Source organism: Ceratotherium simum, chromosome 20 (genome assembly GCF_057802395.1).
Source record: "Ceratotherium simum simum isolate JZ-2026a chromosome 20, ASM5780239v1, whole genome shotgun sequence".
In the NCBI taxonomy this organism is placed as follows: Eukaryota; Metazoa; Chordata; class Mammalia; order Perissodactyla; family Rhinocerotidae; genus Ceratotherium; species Ceratotherium simum.
In genome coordinates, this window is record NC_141919.1 from 14714600 (window position 1) to 14739292 (window position 24693).

At 37.4% G+C, this 24693-nt stretch overlaps 1 protein-coding gene across 4 annotated transcripts in view; it reads right to left on the reverse strand.

Annotated features, from left to right (window-relative positions):
- Positions 1-1866: 1866 nt before the first annotated feature.
- Positions 1867-24693, reverse strand: part of GCNT1 (glucosaminyl (N-acetyl) transferase 1) — a 49573-nt gene continuing 26746 nt past the window's right edge. For 3 of the 4 annotated variants that reach the window (XM_087444460.1, XM_087444462.1, XM_004439630.3), the window contains 2 exons: positions 7324-7474; positions 1867-6007 (listed from right to left, as the gene is read on the reverse strand). In XM_087444460.1, coding sequence (XP_087300586.1) covers positions 4579-5967 — 1389 coding nt within the window. In that variant the 5' untranslated portion in view covers positions 5968-6007; positions 7324-7474 and the 3' untranslated portion in view covers positions 1867-4578. The remainder of the gene's footprint in view (positions 6008-7323; positions 7475-24693) is intronic. The other variant, XM_087444463.1, reaches the window with a different exon arrangement.

Sequence of the window (24693 nt, forward strand, 5' to 3'; positions counted from 1 at the left end):
TTTGTATTTGTGGCCACTGGGCCGGAAATGACTGGAAAACTGCTCCCCTCCCTCAGCAGACACAAGCTGAAGCTAGTAATGCCCTAGAAGGCAATACTGGCTATTAAATTGCATTCTTCTCAAGTCCCCTGTCTAAATCTTTCTGCATGATCTGTTAAATTTTCTGCCTTTGCCACACCCTTTTCCTCTCAAACATTTCTGCCTGGAGAATTAATCTTGTTTTTAATCGCTACTCACACAAAACACTTGTGAAGCCAAGTACCTGAAGGTTACTGTAGATATTAAACCAATTTGCTGTTTTCCTGTGTAACTGGAGGGGTGAACTTGAGGGGTGACTAGGGTCTGGAGGATTTGTGAGCTTGTTTCGCAGAAGAAAGAGAATGCCTTTGGGGAGGTTGTGATCACCAGATGGTGGGCCCTCTGCAGCCGCTAAAGCCAGAAGTCAGATTGCCCAGGGGCTTATTGGGAGTGACCCCTTTGTTTCCCAGAAGGTCCTCCTGCCAAGCCCCTTAGCTCTATAAAACTCCCGTTTTCTGTTCTTGGGGAGGCAGATTTGAGCGAACCTAAGCTTCCACCTACTCGTTTTGGCCAATTTGAATAAATCTTTCTCCATCTCCAAGCACCGACGCCTCAGTGTTTGGCTTGCTGCGCCTTGGGCACATGAACTTGAGATTAAGAGGTTAGGTATCACTTGTTGGTTACAACGTACCACATCAACTACTAAATTGAATATTTGAGTGCTGGTAGCTAAGGAAAAAAGAATAACTTGTGGAGACAAGGCATTGGTTTCTGAACGGTCATGCCCAGATTAAAAAGAAGAAAACCGACTGTAACCATGTTTGCCACTTAACAGTATTGAATTTATTTTCTATTTAACATAATATGAAGTGATTTTTATTTCTCTAAGCCAACTGAAAAAGTCGAGTTCAAGTGATCCTACAGATGAGATGAACCAAACATGGCTTCCCCCTCACCCCAAATAACTACAAAAGAAAATCCACTTATGTTATTTCATTTAAGTGAATTGTACTTGATGAATGATACTGTGGGAGATCAAAATTGACCACCCAAAATATGTCTCTTTACCTTATTTTCTCTGACGGACATTTGACCTCTCCCAAACTGACTAAAGAATTTAATATAGAAGGCCTGTTTCAGGAAGGAGCCACTATAATATGATGGCTGTAATATAATGTAAAATAGATGCTACACTAGGAAAGGCACCATCTTATCAAAAATTCTATCTCAGGCCACATTCTCTAGGTAGCCCTGTAAAGGGTTGTGACACAAACATTTACATTTATAAGGGAAATCTCCATTTGTAAAATATCTCCCTCTCTGTACTGGGAAGGGGGGGATGACCTCATCTCTGGAAACTTATCAATGTGGAAGGCGAGGCCTTAAATCTGCATAATAACCTACTCTTGTTTACTGTGCTTTTCTGGTAATCTCCTATAACTGACCCCCAACATCTTCCTTTGTCTTTAGCTGAAGATAGTATTTATGATGAGAACCTCCAATATTTTGTTGAGAAACTCAGTTTCCCTGGTTTCTTCCATGTATGCATGCCATTAAACTTGGCATTATTTTCTCCTGCTAACCCGTCTTTTAATCATTTGGCCAGCCATAAGAACCTTAAGGGAAAGGGCGGAGGGGGATTCTCCCTCTCCCCCAACAAGACAAATACGTGTTTAGAGACAATAAGGCTTCACATTTGCAAGGCTGAGCAGCTGTTTACCATGGTCTGGGAAGAGCCTAGCTAATTGCCTAAAAAAGAAAGAACCGTTTTCAACTCTTGTCCTAAATGAGTAATATGTGAATCTTGATGCAGTACTTCATTAGCTAGAATAATCCTTCCACACAAAATTGCAGTTTATGTACATTTAAAGGTTTATTTGAATGATTTCCAATAATTCCCTACAAAAGACCTTAAATGACAGTACAAAGAAATTAGTGTTTGGTAACTTACATATATGAAGCAATTCAAATAATTTCTGTAACTTTCCTAAAGAACTTGTGTTTTGTTCCTCCTGAATGTACTATGGACTGCCTTTTGAAACCATCTTTTTGACTCTTCAAATTGTTTGGCCCAGTAGTATGAATTTCATTTGCTTTAAGGTATGCTGTACAGTATAAAAATGAGTCTCAATAAACAAATTTTAGATAATCCCTATAACAGGCATTAGCAATAGGGTAATGCTCGGACACATCTCAACAAGTGCCATTCTAGAAAGAAGAGGGACCACAGCTACATAAAAGATGCTGGGTCCACAGTTTCAGCGTGAGGTTTGAGGAAATAGACTCTAAAGTCCTATTTTTATATCTATGGTGGAGAAAAATCCCTCAAAACCTGCCAAATTAAATGTAAATCAGATGCAGTCACACTACAATAAGAGTGCTGAGATGAATGATGTGAACTTTAGATATGTATAAATTTTTTTTAATTTTTAGTTTTCAATTTTGCTAAATTCAAAATCCATAATTTAAAGCAAATGGGCATGATGTTAACAACCAGTGACTCCAAGTGAGGGTTATATGGTGTTCACTGTACTGTTGTTTTTAACTTTCCTGTAGATTTGCAAATTTCAAAATAAATATGAAAACATATCCATAGAACAAGAGACCATGAATGAAGTAAAAATACAAGACAGAGACACAAAGTATGTGTCACTGAATATCACTGGTTTTAGAGTTTAAAAAATGCCCTATCTTAAAGGTAAAATCTTTCTGCTAAAAGACAGTATGGGAGAAATATTTGACATGCATTCAAAGAACAAACAGGTTTTAGGTAGCATAGAGATGGAACACAACGCATATAATGCCCTCATTGACATCATCTCTTGAGTTTTCAAAGTGAGTATGTTTTTCTTGGTCCAACATGGGCTGCCATATTAAATCATGCAAAACACAGGAATCCACTGACTTAGCACATTTAGAAATGATAATAAAGGTTTAGAAAATGTGAAACTTTCATTCGGGAGGATCAGTATAACAAAGCTCTCCTAAAATAAAAATGTTTTCTAACTTTGAAGAATAAAAAATGTTTTCTCAGTTGAATGCCTGAAAACTGTCTGATATTATGAATTTCTCATGTACCATTTAATTTGGCTGTTGTAAAAATAAAGCACATGGTTTTGATTCTTGTTTAAAGTCTCAGCTAAACGATAAAGCTTCACATTTCCTGTTACATCATTGGCTGAACGGTGTCAGTTTAGCAAAAAAGAAAGTTTTTTTAAAAATTTTCATTTACTTTAAGATATGAGACAGCACAATAGCAACCTCAAATCATCTGTCTTTTGGTGAAAAAGTACAGTAAAAACCATATGCTATGAATAACACCAATACTGAAACAATATGCCCCAAACCTAATATTCCCTTTTGGCTTCCCAGGCCTTCAAGTACGCCATGTGGAACAACAGCACACCTCCTCCCTCCTCATAGGTTCTAAGAGAGAAGGAAACTTACAAGGACTAAGGAACAACCAATGGGCAGGTAACACGAAGAAGCAAGGAGAACAGAAGCCAGTTCTTTTCAAATGGAGACACAAAGGTGACATTAGGATGCAAGACCCCGGGAGGTTGGACACAAGTGGATCCAGGGAGCACAGTCTTAATTTCTGGGGATAGTGCTGACTGCTGGGTTTTAACCCTCATTATAGCGCTCAGAAATTGTCTAACTACGACTCCTTCTCCTCCTGCCTCCCATATCAATTTCACCCTTTCTGTCTTAGCTCTCTAAACTAATTACTGTCAATTAGATCTTACAAGAGAACTGAAGCAGTAACACGGGGCACTATGAAAACAAGCTTTTATACAGCTTGATAGCAGGGTCTGGGGAGACTGGGGGGAGGAGTAGAGAGACAAATATTTGGAAAAATTGAGTGCTACTCTGTAGAAACTATAATAATAAGGATATCAACTTTTCTAATAACCTACAATGATTCATAGAATCAACTAAACCAGAAATTGCCATTTTTTTTGTTTCTAAAAACATGTACATTGTTAAAAGCAAAAATTAGTCAGAAATATTCATGTTCAGTCAAGCCCATTTTTTCAAGTTCCCTGAGATGACATACACAGATACACTACATAGCACAATATTACAGCAGAAAGTATTTTCAAGGATCATTTAAAGTCAAATTTCTATTTCAACAAATATAACCTATAAGACAAATTAAATCCTTACAATTGGTTGTTGCTATAAATGTATTCAAATCAGGAAACCTGCCATATTTAAAGCTCACAAAGTAATTTTGGCACATGTCAAATCTTATGGTTTTGTTAAGTCCCTGAGCTCTTTTAACAGGCTAGTTTTTATATTCGGCCTCTTCCCTGGCCACCTCTCCCCACAATGCCTTGCAACCTGCCCTGGCTTCACAATAACTCTAGGTCAACGTTGAATGCTATAACCTTTCTAACCGATGGTGCTCTGCAAAAACCATGTAGCTTCTCTAACATGAAGAGTTAGAGTCCCTGCCCCCCAACAGTTTTCTGATGTTTATTAACAGGGCAGAAGAATCAGATGGGGTACCTCTCATGCACCCTTCTGGATGTTTCTAAAATTGTCTACAACCAACGGTCAGTGTTTTAACGTCTCCAGGGCTTTATGCCTCAGATGCTCATCCAAACACTGGATGGCAAAGAGGTCAATGTCCATGTCAAACTTATTGGCAAACAGGTGGTGCATGCGCAGCATCCAGTTCAAGTCACCTGCTCCAAAAACGCACACGGAGCGCACGTGGACCCCGCTGCAGGGGGGGTAGGGGGCGCCCTTGGAAACGTCACCTTCAAAGTACTGCCACTTGACAAACCTAGCAATTGCATGCATGTCAGACATGTCATACTTATAGCTTAAGGACAGTGAGCCTGGGACTTCAGGGATCCTCTGAAGAGTGGCCCAGAGATACTCATCTGGGCTGTACGTGTCTTTGGCCCACTCCATAAACTTTTGGATTTTTTCATTCTCTAGCACATACTCCACATATTCCCTACTGACCACAAAATAGGCACTGCCCGAAAACAGAGGTGTTTCAAGAGGAGGGTGCATTTTGTCAGTCCCTGTGTTTGTCAGCTTTCCATTAACGACTGTATAATGCTTTTTCCACCTTTCTTTTTTATTGGATGGCATTCTCTCAGTTTCTAGGTTGTTTTCTCCCATTAACGACTTGAGCTTCCTGACAATTTCCAGGTTGGTTTTAATGGGAAAATCCATACCGCAAAGATTGATCAAGTACTTCCAGTCTGCACTCATGCTGTAGAGGTCCTGCATGCAGTTGAGGTCAGCCTGAACCCGACTCCATGATGCGTACACCACACTCTCCAGCTGACTGGCCACAAAGACGTTACTGAAACAGGAGGCAATGCCAATCACCGCCGCCAAAAAGGAATCCTCTGATTTTTTGTCCACGTGAATGCAGTAGAAATTCTGAGGCATATAGATGGCCCTCAGGAGCCTATCAAGCATTTCAATTTTGTGATGAACCACTATAGAATACGCTATTGGAAACTCCGCCTCTTCTTTACTGAGGGGTTCTACAAGATATTTGCGCCTCTTGATGAAAGAAGTACAATCGCTGGTCATGTTTATATAGTCAGAGGCTGTCCATCGTGGGCGCTTTCTAAACTTCACTGTTAGAATCTCAAGCTTTACCTTTTGGATTTCATCTACATCACCCTGTAAAACTTTGGTACAATTAATATCACTACTAGGATTCTCTCCAACCAGCTCCAAAGGTCCAATGCTGACAAATTCAGGCTTTTGATGAATTCTTAAAACAGAGAAGGTGACTAGGGAAAAAACAAGCAGCAAGAAGTAGTATTTCGTGGGATAAGAAAAAAGTCTCCTCCGCAGCAACTTCCTCAGCATCTCAAACAACAATCGAGGACTTTCCTTCATTAAGGGCAGTCTTCCAGGCTTCAAGCAGTAATGTTTTTCTCTGATGTGGCCTTGAGAGTTGTCAGTTTGCATTTATCAGAAGTGCAAAGGCATCTTGAAATGAAGAATAGCACTAAAAGAGAAATAGAAAGGATATCCATAAATACAGTCCTTCACGATATCTTCTCAGGCTCAAAAACTGTCCCCTTTGCTATGAGGTCAGATGTTTAAAATAAAAATAAAGTGGGTCAATCAGAGGAAAAGGGGTAATATTATAGGTAACCCACAGTTTCTAGTATTAATGCCAGACTGTTAAAAAAAAAAAAAAAAAAGTCAAGTAGAAGGATGTGCTAGAATATCCTACAATAAGCATTTTACCTCTTAGGTATATTGAGGTGCAAACACAGCTGAAGACCTAGGCTATAATTACTGAGCTCTCCACAGTTGGTCAGTTTTTGATCCCGTGCTAGTTCTAATTAGAATCCCTTGCCTTGAAATCATGACAGCAATCTGGATTCTTCCTGACACATCCATTAATGTCCATCAGTTAGCAACAGCAGCCCCGAATATTTAAAGAGATCGATCCATTCTGCCCTTCGTCAATCTGGGATTAGGGGTGTACTTAAGGAGAAGTTCAGAAATGGCTGTGACTTCTACAAATCTTTGAAGGAAAAGCAGGCCAACTGAATTTTCAAACTGGACCAGAAAGGCTCAACTGAAACCAGGCCAGATTTGGGTCTGTACTGGGTTGGCCTCACTTAGTTCAGTTCCATTCCAGGCACCACAGGAAGAGAAGACACACACAATCCAAAATAGAGACACAGCCTTGCATTTCCTGCATTGGTTATAACAGGTTATGATAATTAAGCCTTGCGGAAAAACACAGTTGAACACAAACTATAATTGATGACAGACCTCTTCTCTATATTCAAATTCCAGGAACTCAGCCCACTTATACTATATAAAATGTTTACAAATATTCAGGGGCCGGACCAGTGGCGTGGCAATTAAGTTCCCGTGCTCCACTTCGGCGGCCCGGGGTTCACAGGTTCAGATCCCGGGCGCACACCGACGCACTACTTGTCAAGCCACGCTGTGGCGGCGTCCCATATAAAGTAGAGGAAGACGGGCACGGATGTTAGTCCAGGGCTAATCTTCCTCACAAAAAAAAAATGTTTACAAATATTGTTTTGTTTTCAAAAATCACTTTTATAACTCGGCAATTGGTTCTATAAAAAGTACTACTATCTAACAAAGAAAGTCAAATACCATCAACTGTCTCCATACCAGATTTGTAAAGATTTGACACTAGTTTTTAACACCAGAATTAGCACTAAAACTTTTAAATATTTAGTTAGGAAACAAATTGTGAATAATAATATAAATAAAAATAAATAATTGACCATTATTAGTATAGAATAATGTTGTGAAAAGTATGAGACTTTTTACCATTTAGAATTAAGGAAAGTCTGGATCATTGAGTTCTCTGATGCCAGGTAACATCCTGTGCCCAGGTAGAGTGCCTCTCATGCAGTCAGGTTTCTTAAATGTACCAGGGATCTAGCAATGATGTTACGTCCCATGAGGCTTTTTAAAAAATCTGTGAAATGAAAAGGGAAATGCATGAAGGGACGTATATGCACATGTAAGTATACACACACTCAGAAAGCATGCTGGTGAACTAATCCTACATATTCATATTCATTTTTTTCCTGAAAATTATGGCTGGTTGATCTCTCTCTTTTAACGTTTCCTCCTCTCCAGTCTTACTTATTTTTCTAACGCTGTTTGTGGATTGCTAAAGGTTGGAAAACATCCTGCAATTAAGGTCAAGCTTTTTCAAAGAAAGCTCTAGTAGCATGTCCAAAGCGTGTGCCAAGGAACAATTTAACGATCCAATATGATTGGAAAATCCAATACATCCCGTCCCCAATGTGAAGATTCCCAGTGCTCACTGGCTTATTAAAGACAATCCTGCAGTTGAATTAGCTGCTCATCTCCTTCCAACTTTCCTGTCCACCACCCTACTTCAAAGCTCTCTTAGGAAAGCAAACATTGGGAGGTTCTCCTAAAATACTGAAGCATCTCAACCATGAAAACATCAGCTCTTTAAACAAAATTATGGCCTTCAGCAATTTCTGCCCCTTATTGGTTCAAGGCATTTGAGGAAATCTCTGTCTAATCATTAAGTCACCTCTAAGCTGACAGAACAGAGACTTATGTAGCTTCACACGACAAAGAATATAGACTTTAGAAAATTAACCCAGGAAAGTCACTTCACAAATAGTAACAACAAACCCTGGGCTAGGCAGGGGCAGAGGTCTCATCTCCAGAGTTAACACATTATAAAATGTCCACTTTCAACAAAAAAAACTACAAAGCATGTAAAGAAATTCGAACGTCTGGCCCATACTCAGGAAAAAAGCAGTCAATAAAAATGGTCCCTGAGGAAGCCCAGGTGTTGCACTTAACTAAACAAAAACTTTAAGTCAGCTATTATAAATATGTTCAAAGAACTCAAGCACTATAAAAAAGAACCAATAGAAATCCAGAATTGAAAGTACAATAACTGAATTGAAAAATTGACTGGAGGGGTTCAACAGCAGGTTTGAACTGACAGAAAGCATCAGAGGAATTGAGGACAGGTCAAGTCAGAGTACTGCATCCAATATTAGGAAAACAAAGAAAAAAGAATTAAGAAAAACGAACAGAGACTCAGAGATCTGTGAGATACCATTAAGCATATCAACAAATGCATAATAGGAGTTGCAGAAGGAAAAGCGGGGCGGGGGAGAGGGTGAGAGAGAGAAGGACGGGGCTGCATGTGTGAGCATGAGGGATAGAAAAAATATTTAATAATTGTTGAAAACTTCCCAAATCTGATTTTAAAAAATTAATCTGCATATCCAACAGGCTCAATGAGCTCCAAGTATGCAAAATGACACAACCACTTTGGCAGACAGTTTGGCAGTTTCTTACAAAGTTAAATATAAGCTAACCATTCAACCCAGCAATCACGCTCCTAGGTATTTACCCAAATTGAAAATGTACGTCTACACAAAAACCTGCATATGAATGTTTACAGCAGCTTTATTCATAAGCGCCAAAAATTGGAAGCAATCAAGACATCCTTCAATAGGTGAATGGATAAACAAACTGTGGTACATCCATAACATGGAATATTACTCAGTGACAAAAAGAAATGAGCCACGAAGCCATGAAAAGACATGGAGGAAACTTAAACACACACTGCTAAGTGAAAGAAGCCAATTTGAAAAGGCTATATACTGTATGATTCCAATTATATGATATTTTGGAAAAGGCAAAACTATAGAGAATAAAAAGATCAGTGTTTGCCAGGGACTTGGGGTAAGGAAGGAACAGATGAATAGGTAGAGAACAGGGCATTTTTAGGGCAGTGAAACTATTCTGTAAAATACTGTAATGGTGGTTACTTTATATTATGCATCTGTTAAAACCCATAGAACTGTACAACAGAGACTGACCTTTCCTAATTATAATTAATAATAATGTATCAATATCATTTCATCAATTGTAACAAACGTACCATACTAGTGCAAGTAATCAACAGGGGAAACAGTGTGAGGGAGTATATGGGAACTCTGTACTTTCTGAATAATTTTTCTGTAAACTGAAAACTGTTCTAAAAAATAATTAAAATTTTAAAAAAATTAATCTCCACATTCAGGAAGCTCAATGACTTTAAAAGATGATAAACTCAAAAAAATCCACATCTAGATACTTTATAGTTAAACTGTTGAAAGACAAAGACTAAGAAAGAACCTTGAAAATGGCAAGAGAAAAGTGATTATACAAGGGTTCATAAAAATTATGAACAGCCTCGGGCCAGCCCGGTGCCTTAGCGGTTAAGTGCGCGCACTCCGCTACTGGCGGCCCGGGTTCAGATCCTGGGCCCGCACTGACGCACCGCTTCTCCAGCCATGCTGAGGCCACGTCCCACATACAGCAACTAGAAGGATGTGCAACTACGACATACAACTATCTACTGGGGCTTCAGGGAAGAAAAAATAAAGGAGGAGGATTGGCAATAGATGTTAGCTCAGAGCTGGTCTTTCTCAGCAAAAAGAGGAGGATTAGCATGGATGTTAGCTCAGGGCTGATCTCCTTCACACACACACAAAAATTATGAACAGCCTCAAATCAGAAACAATGGAGACATAAAGGTAGTGGATAACATATTCAATGCTCAAAAAGAAAAAGACTTTCAACCAAGAATTCTATAATCAGCAAAATTATCACTCAAAAACAATGAGAAATTAAGAAATTCCCAGATAAACAAAAACAAAAAGAATTCATCACTAGCAGACCAGCCCAAAAGAAATACTAATTGGAGTCCTTCAGGCTGAAATGAAAGGATGCAAGATAGTAACTCAAATCCACATGAAGAAATAAAAAGTAGCAGTAAAAGTATACACATAGGAAATGTAATTTTCTTTTTAATTCTTTTCATATCTAATTTAAAAGACAACTGCATAAAGTAGTAATTATAACACTCTGTTGGGACAAGCTTATAATGTATAAAAATGTAGTTTGTATAATAATAGTACAAAGGAGGGGAAGGGAACAGAGTTATATTGGAGCAAAGTTTTTGTATACTATTGAAATTAAAATGGCATCAATCTGGGCCGGCCCCGTGGCTTGGCGGTTAAGTGCGCGCGCTCCGCTGCTGGCGGCCCGGGTTTGGATCCGGGGGCGCGCGCTGACGCACCGCTTGTCTGGCTGCGTCCCACGTACAGCAACTGGAAGGATGTGCAACTATGACATACAACTATCTACTGGGGCTTTGGAGGAAAAATAAATAAAATTAAAAAAAAATAAAAAAAATAAAATAAAATGGCATCAATCTAAAGGAAAATGTTTTAAGTTACAAAGTTTTTTTTTTTGTAATTCCCAGGGCAATCACTTAAAAAAATAACTAAAAGTAATACAGTAAAGGAAACATCAAGGGAATTAAAATAGGATGAGCAAAATAGATTTTTAAAAAATGATTCAACTATATGATGTCCACAAGAGATATGATTTAGATTTAGATACGCAATTAAGTTGAGATAAAAGAATGCAGATACACTATGCAAACAAATACCCCAAAAAGAGCTAGAGTAACCATAATAATATCTGACAAAATAGACATTAAGACAAAAACTATTAGAGACAAAGGACGTTTTATAATTATGAAATAGATAGAAGGAAGAAGGTTAACAAAGAAAGACTTGAACAACACTATAAACTAATTAGACCTAACAGACAACTATAGAACATTCACCCAACAACAGCAAAATACACATTATTCTCAAGAACACATGGAACATTCTCCAGGATAGGCCATACGCCACGGCATCAAACAAACCTCAACAAACTTAGAAAGACTGACATCATGGAACATATGTCCTTTCGCTACAAAAGAATGAAATTAGAAATCAATAACAGAATGAAATTTGAGAAGTTCACAAATAATGTGGAAATCAAACTAATTAAACACGCCTAAATACAGTCACGTGTCGCTTAATGACGGGGATACGTTCTGAGAAATGTGTTGTTAGACGGTTTCATCATTGTGCAATCATACGGTGTACTTAACACAAACCTAGATGGTATAGCCTACTACACACCAAGGCTATATGGTATAGCCTATTGCTCCCTGGCTACCAACCTATACGTCATGTTACTGTACTGAATACTGTAGGCAATTAGAACACAATGGTATTTGTGTATCTAAACATAGAAAAGGTACAGTAAAAATATGGTATAAAATATAAGAAATAGTACACCTGTATAGGGAACTTACCACAAATGGAGCTTGCAGCACTGGGAGTTGCTCTGGGTGAGTCAGTGAGTGAGTGCTGAGTGAAGGTGAAGGCCTAGGACATCACTGAACACTACTGAACATCACTGAACACACGGTCACTTAGGCTACACAAAGTTGTATAAAAATGTTCTTATTTCCTCAGTAATAAATTAACCTTAGCTTACAGTAACTTTAGTCTATAAACTTTTTCATTTTTTAAACTTTGACTCTTTTGTAATAACACTTGGCTTGAAACATAAACACACGGTATAGCTGTACAAAAATATTTTCTTTCTTTATATGCTTATTCTATGCTATTTTCTATATATTTTTTTACTTTTTACACTTTTTGTTAAAACCTAAGACACAAACATACACATTAGCCTAGGCCTGCACAGCATCAGAATCATCAGAATCATCAATATCACTGTCTTCCACCTTCACATCTTATCCCACTGAAAGGTCTTCAGAGGCAATAACATACATGAAGCTGTCATCTCCTATGATAACAACGCCTTCTTCTGGAATACCTCCTGAGGCCTTACTTGACGAGGTGTCACTCTTTTCAGAAGCATGTCCATGGTGGTTTGCTTACTTTGTTTTTTTAATCATTGATTTGCTTGTAAGCAGATAATGCATCATGAACATTCCTCTCTATTAATGAAAACCTTTCAGTGTTGAGGTCCATGTTTTCAAACTTTTTAAGGAGCTTGTTGAGGTCTGCAAAAGCTTATGCTAAACCCTTCACTGTGAATTTTCTTGGGGGGTTTCTTTTTCTTCTCCTACAGTTTCTTTTTCTCTTGCCTCTTCTTCACCTATGTGTTCCTGTTCCAAGTCCAACAACTCCTCGTTAGTCAATTCCTCAGGAAGCACCTCTAGGAGCTCCTCGATGTCATCCTCATCTATACCCGGTTCAAGTTGTTTGCCATCTCAGCCACAGCCTTGAGGATATTTGCAAGCTCCTCAACCTTTGAAAATCCTTTGAAGTCAGAGACGAACCTCTTCAGTGTCTTCTTCCAGATTCCAATCATATACTCCTTGGTGACATCATCACAAGCCCAAGCAAGGTTCTTGATGCAGTCATAGATGTTGTAATCCTCCCAGAATTGCATCAGTGTCTTCCTCAGTTGCAGCAATAGTCTGGGCAAAGTTTCTCCTCAGGGTAGAAGGCCTTAAAAGCTACTATAACTCCTTGATCCATTGGTTGGATCAAGAGGTGGTGTTTGGAAGGAGAAACACCACTTTGATGTTGAGATGAAGATTACCAATAAATGGAGGATGTCCAGGAACATTATCAAGAATAAGGAACATCTTGAAAAGTATGTGATTCTCCAAATAGTACTTCTCCATTTAGCTGGCACAGCAGTTCAGGAGGGCATCATGGAAGAGGAGCTGGGTCATCCATAACTTCTTATTGCCCCTGTGGTACACTGGCATTGTATGCTTACTGATATGCTTGAAGGCCCTGGGGTTCTCACTGTGCCAAATCACAAAGGGTTTCGATTTGTAGCCTACAACACTGCCCCTAAGCAAGACTTATCCTGTCCTTAAAAGCCTTGAAACCTGGCATCAACTTGGCCTCCTTATGGATGAAAGTCCTTTCACAGGCATCCGTTTCTATAATAGGGAGATTTCACCCATATTGAATATTTGTTCTGGCAAGTAATTTTCCTCCACAATCAGCTTATCCAGAGTTTCCAAAAGTTCTTCAGCTGCCTTTACATCAGCACTTGCAGACTCACCATCCACTTTCACATTATGTAATGAATAATGATTCTTGAATTGCTCAGATCACCCAGAGGTAGCAGTAAATTCAACATCATAGTTGAGTCCAACCTCTTTTTTCAACATCACAAACTTTTTTGCTTTGGCTGTGATCATCATGGTGCTGAGAGGGATACGCTTCTGTGTTTGGTCTTCAATCCAGGTCATTAGAATTCTCCATGTGTGATATAGGCCCCTCTCAAATTTTTGTTAGTCTCGTTGCCTTCAATGATGCAGACCCTTTAACAGTCTCTGTCACTTTGTTCTTGTTCTTAAAGATTGTAGCTATGGCGGAATGGGACATGCCTGAGTGGTGAAAAATAATCATCACTGATTTTCCATCTTCATAGCCCTTAATCACTTTTAATTTCGTTTCTAGACCAATCACTTGGAGTGGTCTCTTACTGGCAACATTAACAGTGGATTTTGTATGCTTAGGGGCCATGATGAACAAAACAACACAAGATTAAATCAAGCACAAGAGAAAATGATGCAATCAAGAGACTTGATAAACACAAGACGTATGAGGCTGCTGCCAGCGAAACACAGCACACTGTTTACAGTAAACTTTTTTTATAAGTAGAAAAAGTATACCCTAAACTGATGATAAAAGGTATAATAAATACATACAGCAGTCACATAGTCCTTTATTACCATTATGTACCATACATAATTGTACATGCTATACTTGTACACGACTGGCAGTGCAGGTTTGTTTACACCAGCATCATCCCAAACACGTGAGTAATGTGTTGCGCTATGATGTTACAATGACTGTGACATCACTAGGCAATAGGAACTTTTCAGCTACATTATAATCTTATAGGACCACTGTCATATATGCGGTCCACTGTCAACTGAAATGTTGTTATGTGGCGCACGACTGCAACCAATGGGTCAAAGAAGAGAAATCACTAGAGAAGTAAGAAAATACCTTGATACAAATGAAATAAAAACAGAACTACAAAAACACGGGATGCAGCAAAAGCAGTGTTCAGAGAGAAATATCTATCTATAATACCTATATTTAAAAAAGATCTCAAATCAATAATCTAAGCTTCCACCTTAAGAAAAAGGAGTGCAAACTAAACCCAAAGAAAGCAGAAAATATTACAATAGAAATAAATGAAATTGAGGCTAGAAACACACAAAAGTAAAACAATGAGGGGGCCGGCCCCGTGGCTTAGCGGTTAAGTGCGTGCTCGGCTGCTGGCGGCCTGGGTTCGGATCTCGGGCGTGCACCGATGCACCGCTTCTCCGGCCATGCTGAGGCCACGTCCCACATACAGCAACTAGAAGGATGTGCAACTATGACGTACAACTATCTACTGGGGCTTTGGGGGAAAAAAAATAAAAAAATAAAATAAGAAAAACAATGAAAGCAAAAGTTGGCTCCTTGAAAAAAATAAATCTTTAGCTAGACTGACCAAGAAAAAAAGAAAAGACTCATTACTAAAATTAGGAATGAAAGAGGGGACATCACTACCAACCTTACATAAATAAAAAAAATTATAAGGGAATACTCCGAAATTTATATTCCAATAAATTAGATAACCTAGATAAATGGACAAATTCTTAGATAGACAGACACAAACTACCGAAAGTGATTCAAGAAGAAACAGAAAATCTGAATAGAGTTGTAACAACAGTTATCAAAAAACCTCCCACAAAGAAGCCTAGGCCCAGATGACTTCATTGGTGAATTTTACCAAACATTTAAAGAATTAACCACAATCCTTTGAAAACTCTTACAAAAAAACAGAAGAGGAGTGAACACTTCCCAACTCACTCTATGAAGCCAGTAATTAATTACCTTGATACCAAAATCAGACAATGGCATCACAAGAAAACTATAGATCAATATCACTTATGAATAGAGACACAAAACTTCTCAGCAAAATACCAGCAAACCAATGCCACGACCAAGCAGCATTTAGCCCAGGAACGCAAAGTTGGTTTAACATACAAAAGTCATTGTAATATATCATACTAATAGAATGAATGGCAAATACTCCCTTATCATTATAATAGACACAAAAAAACATTTGACAAAATCCATCACCATTTCATGATAAAAACTCTCAAATAAACTAGGAATAAAAAGGAACTTCCTCAACTTGATAAAGCCATCTATAAAATTGCACAGTTAACATCATACTTAATGGTGAAAGACTGGATGCTTTTCCTCTAAGATCAGGAACAAGACAAGGATGTCCATTCTTGCCACTTTTACTCGACATTGTACTGGAGGATCTAGGTAAGGCAATTAGGCAAGAAAAAGAAATAAAAGGCATCAAGTTTGGAATGGAAGAAGTAACACTATCTCTATTTGTAGATGACTTGATCTTGTACAGGCATACCTCCGAGATATTGCAGATTCAGTTCCAGGCCACCGCAATAAAGCAAATGTCTCAACAAAGCAAGTCACATGAATTTTTTATTTTCCCAGTACATATGAAAGTTATGTTTACACTATACTGTAGTCTATTAAGTGTGCAATAGCATTATGCCTAAAAAAAATGTACATACCTTAATTAAAAAATACTTTATTGCTAAAACATGCTAACCATCATCTGAGCCTTCAAGGAGTTGGTAATCTTTTTTGCTGGTGAAGGGTCTTGTAAAAAAGCACAATAAAGCAAGGTATGCCTGTATATAGAAAATCCTAAGAAATCCACACACACAGAAAGTTAGAATAAAGGAGTTTAACAAGTTTGCAAGATACAAGATCATTATACAAAAAGCAACTGTTATTTCCACATATTAACAATGAAAAATTCAAAAACTGAAATGAAGAAAACAATTCAATTTGTAATAGCATCAAAAAGAATAAAATATCTTAAGGAAACAATTCAACAAAAGAAGTGTAAGACTTAACTACTAAAAACTACAAATCATTGAAAAAAAATTTAAGACTTGAATAAATAGAAAGACAGTCTATGTTCATAAGTTAGAAGACTTGATATTGTAAAGATGGCAATACATCCAAAAATTAACCAATAAATTCAACACAATCCCTATCAAATTCCAGTTGCCTTTTTTTTGCAAAACTTCACAAGCTGAGCCTAAAATTCATATGGAAATTCATAGCACCAAGAATAGCCAAAACAATCTTGAAAAAGAACAAAGTTGGAGGACTCACACTTCCCAATTCCAAAACTTACTATAAAGCTATAGTAATCAAAAGAATATGATGGTGGTACAAGAACAGACATATAGAACAATGGAATAGAGAACCCAAGAAATAAACCCTTACACTTATGGTCAATTGATTTTTGACATGAGTACCAAGAGAATTCAATGAGGAAAGAACAGTATTTTAAGTAAATGGTGCTGGTACAACTGGATATCCACATCCAAAAGAATAAAGTTGGATCCTTACCTCATGGCATATACAAAATTTAATATAAAATGGATAAAACATCTAAATATAAGACCTAAAACTATAAAACTAAAAAGAAAACAGGAGTTAACCTGCATGACCTAAAATTTGGCAATGGATTCTTACATATGACACCAAAAGCCCAAGCAATAAAAGAAAAAATAGAAAAACTGAACTTTATCAAAATTTAAAACTTTTGTGGTTCATAGAACACCATTAAAAAGTGAAAAACAATCTACAGAATGAGGGAAAATATTTTCAAATCATTTATTTGATAAGTATTGAGAATATATAAAGAACACTTACAACTCAACAATAAAGAGACAAATAACCCAACTGTGGCACCAGTGGGGTTTTTTTAAACAAGAGAAGTAGAAATACTATCCTAAACAGATTTTTTAAGAATGTGAGTACAGAAAGAGTCACCCCAAAATTCACACAGAATATACAAAGTTTCTAACCAAAAACTTGGATCTCACCTCAAAAAAGGCATAGGTCTTTACCATTCTCATCCACATCCTAAACATCCATCATGTTTTGAAAAATGCTTTTTAAAATGTAAAATCATTAGTCTTAGGTTTTAGCAAATGGGTGTCTGTAAGTAGGTAAGTGTGTGAGATAAGTTTATTTTATTAATAATGCTCTTGACTTTATGTATCTATCACTATGGTGAATAGAGAATATAAATCATTAAAAGGAATTTTAATTAACCAGCCTAACTTCAAGACATAGAACATTTTCTTAACTAAAACTTGCTAAGAATTAGGAGAAAGCTGAAGGGAAAATAAGATTTCATAGAGAAAAGGATCTCTATGAGGAAAAGTTTAAAGGAAGGAAAAAGTGCACATGCTATGCTATTTTAATGAAACTTCAGTCATCAAACATGACTTAGTTTAAGCATAAACATCAAGAATATTCAAAATATTCAAAATAAATAACAAAGCATGGCAGAGGTTAATACTGCTGGGCCCAGCGTTCCTTCACCTTCAGATTTCACAAAGGACATAGATTCCTTAAGAATGTAGAGTGGGAACGGTCACTGAGGGCAATGACTGAACGGTAAGAATCACTCTAAATAACAAAAGCTCATGAATTCTGAGAGAGCAAGAAAAATACAAGTCCCAAACACACACCAAGCCTTTCTCACCCAGGATCTCCTACAGGACTTGGCAACTGTCTTAGCGAGTGTCCTGGAGAAGGTCTCTCATGGAACACTGATGCCTTTCATGAAAGAGAAGACTTTCTTGTGGACCCAGCCACAAATATTTTTAAGTAGAAAAACACAACCTAACAAGAAATGGTGAAAAAAATTAATTCCACCACGTGAAGAAAAGAAGGAAAGCCTGGACATAAGGGCAATGGTTCTTAATACGTGGCTTTTAAAATTAAAACCAAGCACTAGAATACTAAGTTCTATAAATATTGAAAGTAAACTCTGATCTTTTACAATGCTAGCAATAAGGAGGCTAGTCAAGGAAGGGGACAAGACGAAAAGCATCAAATGTGCCTGAGGTAACAAAACGGGTCACTAGAAGTGTTCCCAATCCGTCAGGATTAGGGTGCCGCTGAGTATTTGCTGGAGTGGAAGGACAGACACAATGACCTCAGGGAGCACGAGAGGAGGCAGCAAGGAAAATGTGAAAAGCAGATGGATGAAAGGTAACTGATTAAGCAGACCTAAGAATCCCAGACTGACAATAGGAAAGAAAGAACCAGTTCTATTTATACTACAGGATCCTCACAAGGTTCAGGGAAATGGTGGCACAGATACCAGTGGGGGATGAGAGTATTTAAAAAACAAAACAGTATTGACTGGCAGCTGTTTACAAAGCAGTTGGGTCTCCACCCCAAAACCTGGCAAAGACCCAAGATTTAACCTCTACAGAGGTTTTCCAGGCTGGAGCACACCAAGTACTAAGGAAAGCACAGTACCCAACCAGGAAACAGCTGGACTAAATGAACCCAAGGATGATGAATAATTGAGATCTCCTTCCCTATCTTCAGCTATCAGCTCCCAGAACTTTGGTAACTAAGCCAACGCTAGGGAATCCAATCAGACCACGAGGAAAAGATTTAAATATGATGCTTCCGTTGGAAATTCCCCCAAATGTTCAAAGGAAAGAGATTGTGCAGGAAGAAGAAAACTACTAATAAAATCCTCAGAGAAATAAGAAAAGATACTACATTCAATCAATCAATAAGTGACACAGAGTACACGGTCTGAAAACGGGCAAAACAATACTCCCATCCCATATGCTCTTCTGCAGTGTGACTTTGCCACTCTCCAATCAAGAAGTAATCAAAATTCCCTTCTCCTTGAATTTGAACAACCTTATGATTACAGTGACCAGTAGAGTTTGGCAGAAGTGATGCTGTGTGACCACCAAGGCTGGGTCATGTGAAAACATGCAGCTGCCACCTGCTTGTCTTGGAAAATTTGCTCTCCAGAAGCTCCCTTTCAGAAGCAGCACCACAGGGGCTGGCCCTGTGGTGTAGTGGTTAAGTGCAGGTGCTCCATGCTGGCAGCCCGGGTTCGGATCCCGGGCGTGAACTGATGCACCGCCTGTCAGGCCATGCTGTGGCAGCGTCCCATATAAAGTGGAGGAAGATGGGCACAGATGTGAGCCCAGGGCCAGTCTTCCTCAGCAAAGAGAGGAGGATTGGCATGCATGTTAGCTCAGGGCTGATCTTCCTCACCAAAAAAAAAAAAAAAGAAGAAGAAGAACCAGCTTCTATGTTGTAAGAAGCCACATGGAGAGGCCACGCATAGATGGGTAACCAAGTCAATAGCGCCAGTTGAACCCAGTCTTTGATTCATCCCTGCCCAGGTGCCAGACAGGTGAGTAAAGAAGCCACTAGATGACTCCAGCCCCTAGTCACTCAAGTCTTAACTGAATTCCTGACGCACAAAATATGTGAGCAAAAAATAAAATGGCAATGTTTTATGTTACTACATTTGGGGTGGTTTGTCTTATAGTAATGAGTTAGCAAATAAAAAAGAGCTCTTAAAAATTAATGACATGCCACTTGGACAAGGAAAACAAAAGAAAAAATAAATAAGTGGGACTTCATCAGACTAAACAGCTTCTGCACGGCAAAAGAAACCAGGATCAAAATGAAAAGACAACCCACCAGCTGGGAGAAAATATTTGCAAATCATATATCCGACAAAGGGTTAATCGCCATAATGTATAAAGAACTCACACAACTGAACAACAAAACAAACAACCAGATCAAAAAATGGGCAGAGGATATGAGCAGACATTTTTCCAAAGAAGATATACAGATGGCCAATAGGCATATGAAAAGATGTTCAACATTACTAATCATCAGGGAAATGCAAATCAAAACTAGACTAAGATATTACCTTACACCCTATATCACCAAGACAAAAAATAACAAATGTTGGAGAGGTTGTAGAGAAAAGGAAACCCTCGTACACTGCTGGTGGGAATGCAAACTGGTGCAGCCTCTATGGAAGACAATACGGAGATTCCTCAAAAAATTAAAAATAGAAATACCATATGACCTAGCTATCTCACTACTGAGTATTTATCCAAAGAACTTGAAATCAACAATCCAAAGAGACTTATGCACCCCTATGTTCATTGCAGCATTATTCACTATAGCCAAGAAGTGGAAGTAACCCAAGTGTCCATCGACTGATGACTGGATAAAGACGTGGTACATATATACAATGGAATACTACTCAGCCATAAAAAAGACAAAATCGGCCCATTTGCAACAACATGGATGGACCCTGAGTGTATTATGTTAAGCAAAATAAGCCAGACAGAGAAAGACAAACACCCTATGATTTCACTCATATGTGGAAGATAAACTAACAGAAGGACAGAGAGAACAGTTTGGCAGTTACTAGGGGGAAAGAGGTTGGGAAGTGAGCACAAGAGGGTGAAGGGGTCCATTTATATGGTGACTGACAAATAATAATGTACAACTGAAATTTCACAATGTTATAAACTATTATGACCTCAATAAAAAAAAATTAATGACACGATAGCGAAAACTGAAAAGCTCTAAAGAAGCATTGGAAAATAAAGTTGAGGAAAACTCTCTGGGAATTAAGCAAACCGGCAAACCAATTGATGGAAAATCAGAGAAGAAATACAGTAATTTAGAGAACCAGAAAAGGAGATCCACCATCTGAATAACAGGACAACCAGAAAGAAAAAACAGAAAAAAATGAAAGGAAGTCATCAATTAAATAATTCAAGGCTATTTCTCAAAATGAAAGAATGATTTTCAGATTGAAAAGACCCTTGGAATACCAGCACAATGGATGAAAACAGACCAAAACCAAGATGCATTTATTAATCATGAAATGTTAGAGCACTGGGAAAAAGAATATCACATAGCTTTCCAGAGAGGGTGAAAATAAGCCACATAAAAAGGATTCAGAAGCAGAATGTTTTCATACTTCATAAGAACCAATCACAGAAGCCAGATGATAATAGAGCAATACCTCCAAAGTGCTGAAGGAAATTGAATTCCAGATGAGAATTCCTAGAACCAGATGAACTGTTAAGTAAATTATGGGGAAAATAAAAATATTTTACATTTTAAGATAGGCAAGGTCTCAAAATATTTACCTTTATGCACCCTTTCTCAGGAAGCTACTGGAGGATGTACTCCATCAAAAGTAAAGTATAAACTAAGAGGAAAACATAAGAATCAAAAAGGGTATCATAACATAAGAAGGAAGAAAAGGAAATACCAGGCTGCTAGTAAAGGAACATCCTAGGCTGTGTAACGGGCCAAGAGACAACCCACAGTAGGCATGAGCAGGCCCTAAGAGAGAAATCTTCAAGAAGATGAAACTGATGAAATAACTGATGGGAATAAACATATTGAAAACTGATTTAAACAACTGGCAGAGTCTGGGGGTGAATTTGTAATAACTACATTGAAAACAAAGCAAATGAAGGGGGCCGGGGAGATAATTATTGACTCCAAAGAAATCAGAGTCATGCAATGATTAAAAAATGCAATCATAGTATACTATAGATTACTATGTACATAGCAATCATAGTGTACTCCGTAGCTTAGCTCTGAAGAACATCAATCTTAACAACGTAAACACTATGTTTTCTAATTGAGATTCAATAAAACTCTATTAGGAGCACAGAGCAATGGGAAAGATGGGTGTGGAAAGAAAGGCTTTGTGCGCATTGCCCGACATCACATAACTGGCCATGGGGGATGTCTTGAATTACATTGTTGCTCCAAGCTAAAGGTCTCTTCCTAATTTTATTCCACCACCAAACGCTCTTGTCTTCAAACAGGTCAAAATGGTAAAGATCAAATCGAAAAAATAAAGTGGAGATAAACTCAGTGCAGGACTGTTCTCACAGGGATAAACAGATGAGAAGATATGTGTAAGAGAAGTCCAAAAACCACTGATTATTAATCTAGATTTCAGCCTGGAATAAGTAAGAAACATTAGAAAACCTTATGACATAAAAAATAAGAGCTATAGTGGCATTTCAAAATTAAAATCTACTAGATATAACTAGCATATGCCTCTGTATTTTAAAATGAACCAATTCTAAAAGATGATATTCGTCCCAATCATACACTTACTAGTTTAAGTTAATTTAGAAAAATATCACTATATAGAGAAGAAAATGGAAAAAATATTTAAAGAAATGAGTTAAATGTGGCTCAGGCTATATTTTCCTTAATTCCTTTTTTAATAATAAAAAGAAAGGCAAAGTAGCAAGAGGGAAGCAGAAGGGAGATATATATTGACCCAAACATCCCCTGTCCCACTCCATGAGTCTGGAAAGATATAAAAGATCTGAACAACTATTAATAATTAACATATACAGGACACCACAGCCAACAACAACAGAATAAACTTTCTTGAAATGCATATAAAACATTTACCAAAATTAACCATATCCAGAGCTATAGAGTAAGCTTAATAAATTTCAAAGGATTGAAATAATTCAGAGCATATGTCCTGATCATAATGGAAATACATGATATCATAAATGACAATATGATAACTAGAAAATCCAGAACTGCTGGGAAATTAAGTAGTACATCACTAAATAACAGAAGGGTCAATGTAGAAATCAAATTAGAAATTAGAAAATATTTTGAATTGAATGACAATGGGCATAAAATATATCAAAACTAGGGGGTACAACCAAAGCAGTCCTTAAAGAAACTTTTACAATCTTGAGCGTGTATGTTGGGGAAGAAAAGTCTGAAATTCAATAATCTCAGATTTCATCTTAAGGAACTAGAAAAAGAAGAACAAATAAAACCCAAGGTAGTAGAAAAAAGGGAAAAAGGAAGCACAGAAAGCAAACACACAGAAAACAAAGGTACAAAAAATATCAGTAACCAAGAGTTGGTTGTTAGAAAAATTATTTTAAAAATTGACAAACACCTAGAAAAACTAATCAAGAATAAAAAGAGAAGATACTAATAACAAATAGGAATAAAAAAGGACATCACTACAGATCTTATGGATGTTGCAAATGTTAAAACAGGGTTACGAACAACCTTATGCCAATAAATTTCACAATTTAGATTAAAATGGGCCAATTCCTTGAAAAACACAACTCTCCAAATGAACACAAGAAGATATAGACCATCAAGTTTTGGTCACAGAAAGCTGACATCATAAAATGAGGTGAGAAATATCCCTCATCTTCTATTTTCGGTGAATGATCATGTAGGATTAATATTATTGCTTCCTTAAATGTTAGACAATATTCACAGGTGAAGCCATCTGGGCCTGGAGTTTTTTGTGGGGGAATGTTGAATACAATTTCTTTAATAGTTATAGAGCAATTCGAAGTTTCTACTTCTTCTAATATCAATCTCAGTAATTTTATTTTCAGGGAACTTGCTCATTTTATGTAAAATATCAAATTGTTCAAGTTGTTTATTGTATTTACTTATTAGCCTTCATATATCTGTATGATATGTAGTGATGTCCTAATTTGTATTCCTAAAGTTAGTAATTTGAATTATTTTTCCCCCTTCATCAGTCCTGCTAGGAGTTTTTCAATTTCATTGACCTTTGAAATGATTAGTAAAACTTGTTTCATAAAAAAAAAGTGCCTACATACTGTCATACACTGCAGGTAGGAATGCAAAATAGTTAAAGACCTATGAAGGACAATTTGGCAATATCTATTGAAATTACAAATACACATATACCCTTGACTCAGCAATTCCATTTCTGGGAATATGCAAAATGATGCATATACAAGATCATTTATTACATCATTTTGATAGTTAGAAACTGGAAACAACCCAAGGTTAAATAAATTATGGTACCTGCACACGAATGCTAACGAGCTGTAAAAAAAAAAAAGAATGAGGAAGCTCTGTATGTACCGATTTGTAAAGATTTCCAGGATATTTTGTTAATAAAGCAAGATGCAGAAGAGTGTATCTTGTATGCTACCTTTTGTGTAAGAAAGGGGGGAATATATATTCATACTTGCTTGCATGTGCATAAAGAAATTCTGGACACACTGAACTAATAAAGATGGTTTCAGAAGAAAACCCAAAAAAAAAAAAAAAAGAAGGGAGATATATTTATTTTATTATAAATCAACATGACATAACATATTCAGAACTTGAAGTAGAAGGATTTAACTATTTATGTGACTATACACATACATATGCACCTACCTCTAAGAACAATCAGGATTTTCCTGGTCAGCCTCTAATTACACCCAAGACTCCTAGACAAGTAGAGAGAAAAGAAGGGCTCTGCACTGGTTAGCTTAGCTAACCTTTGTTAAGGCTAAAGCTGGCAGATATAACTGTCAACTGCAATAAAGAAAGGGATAGAATTTTA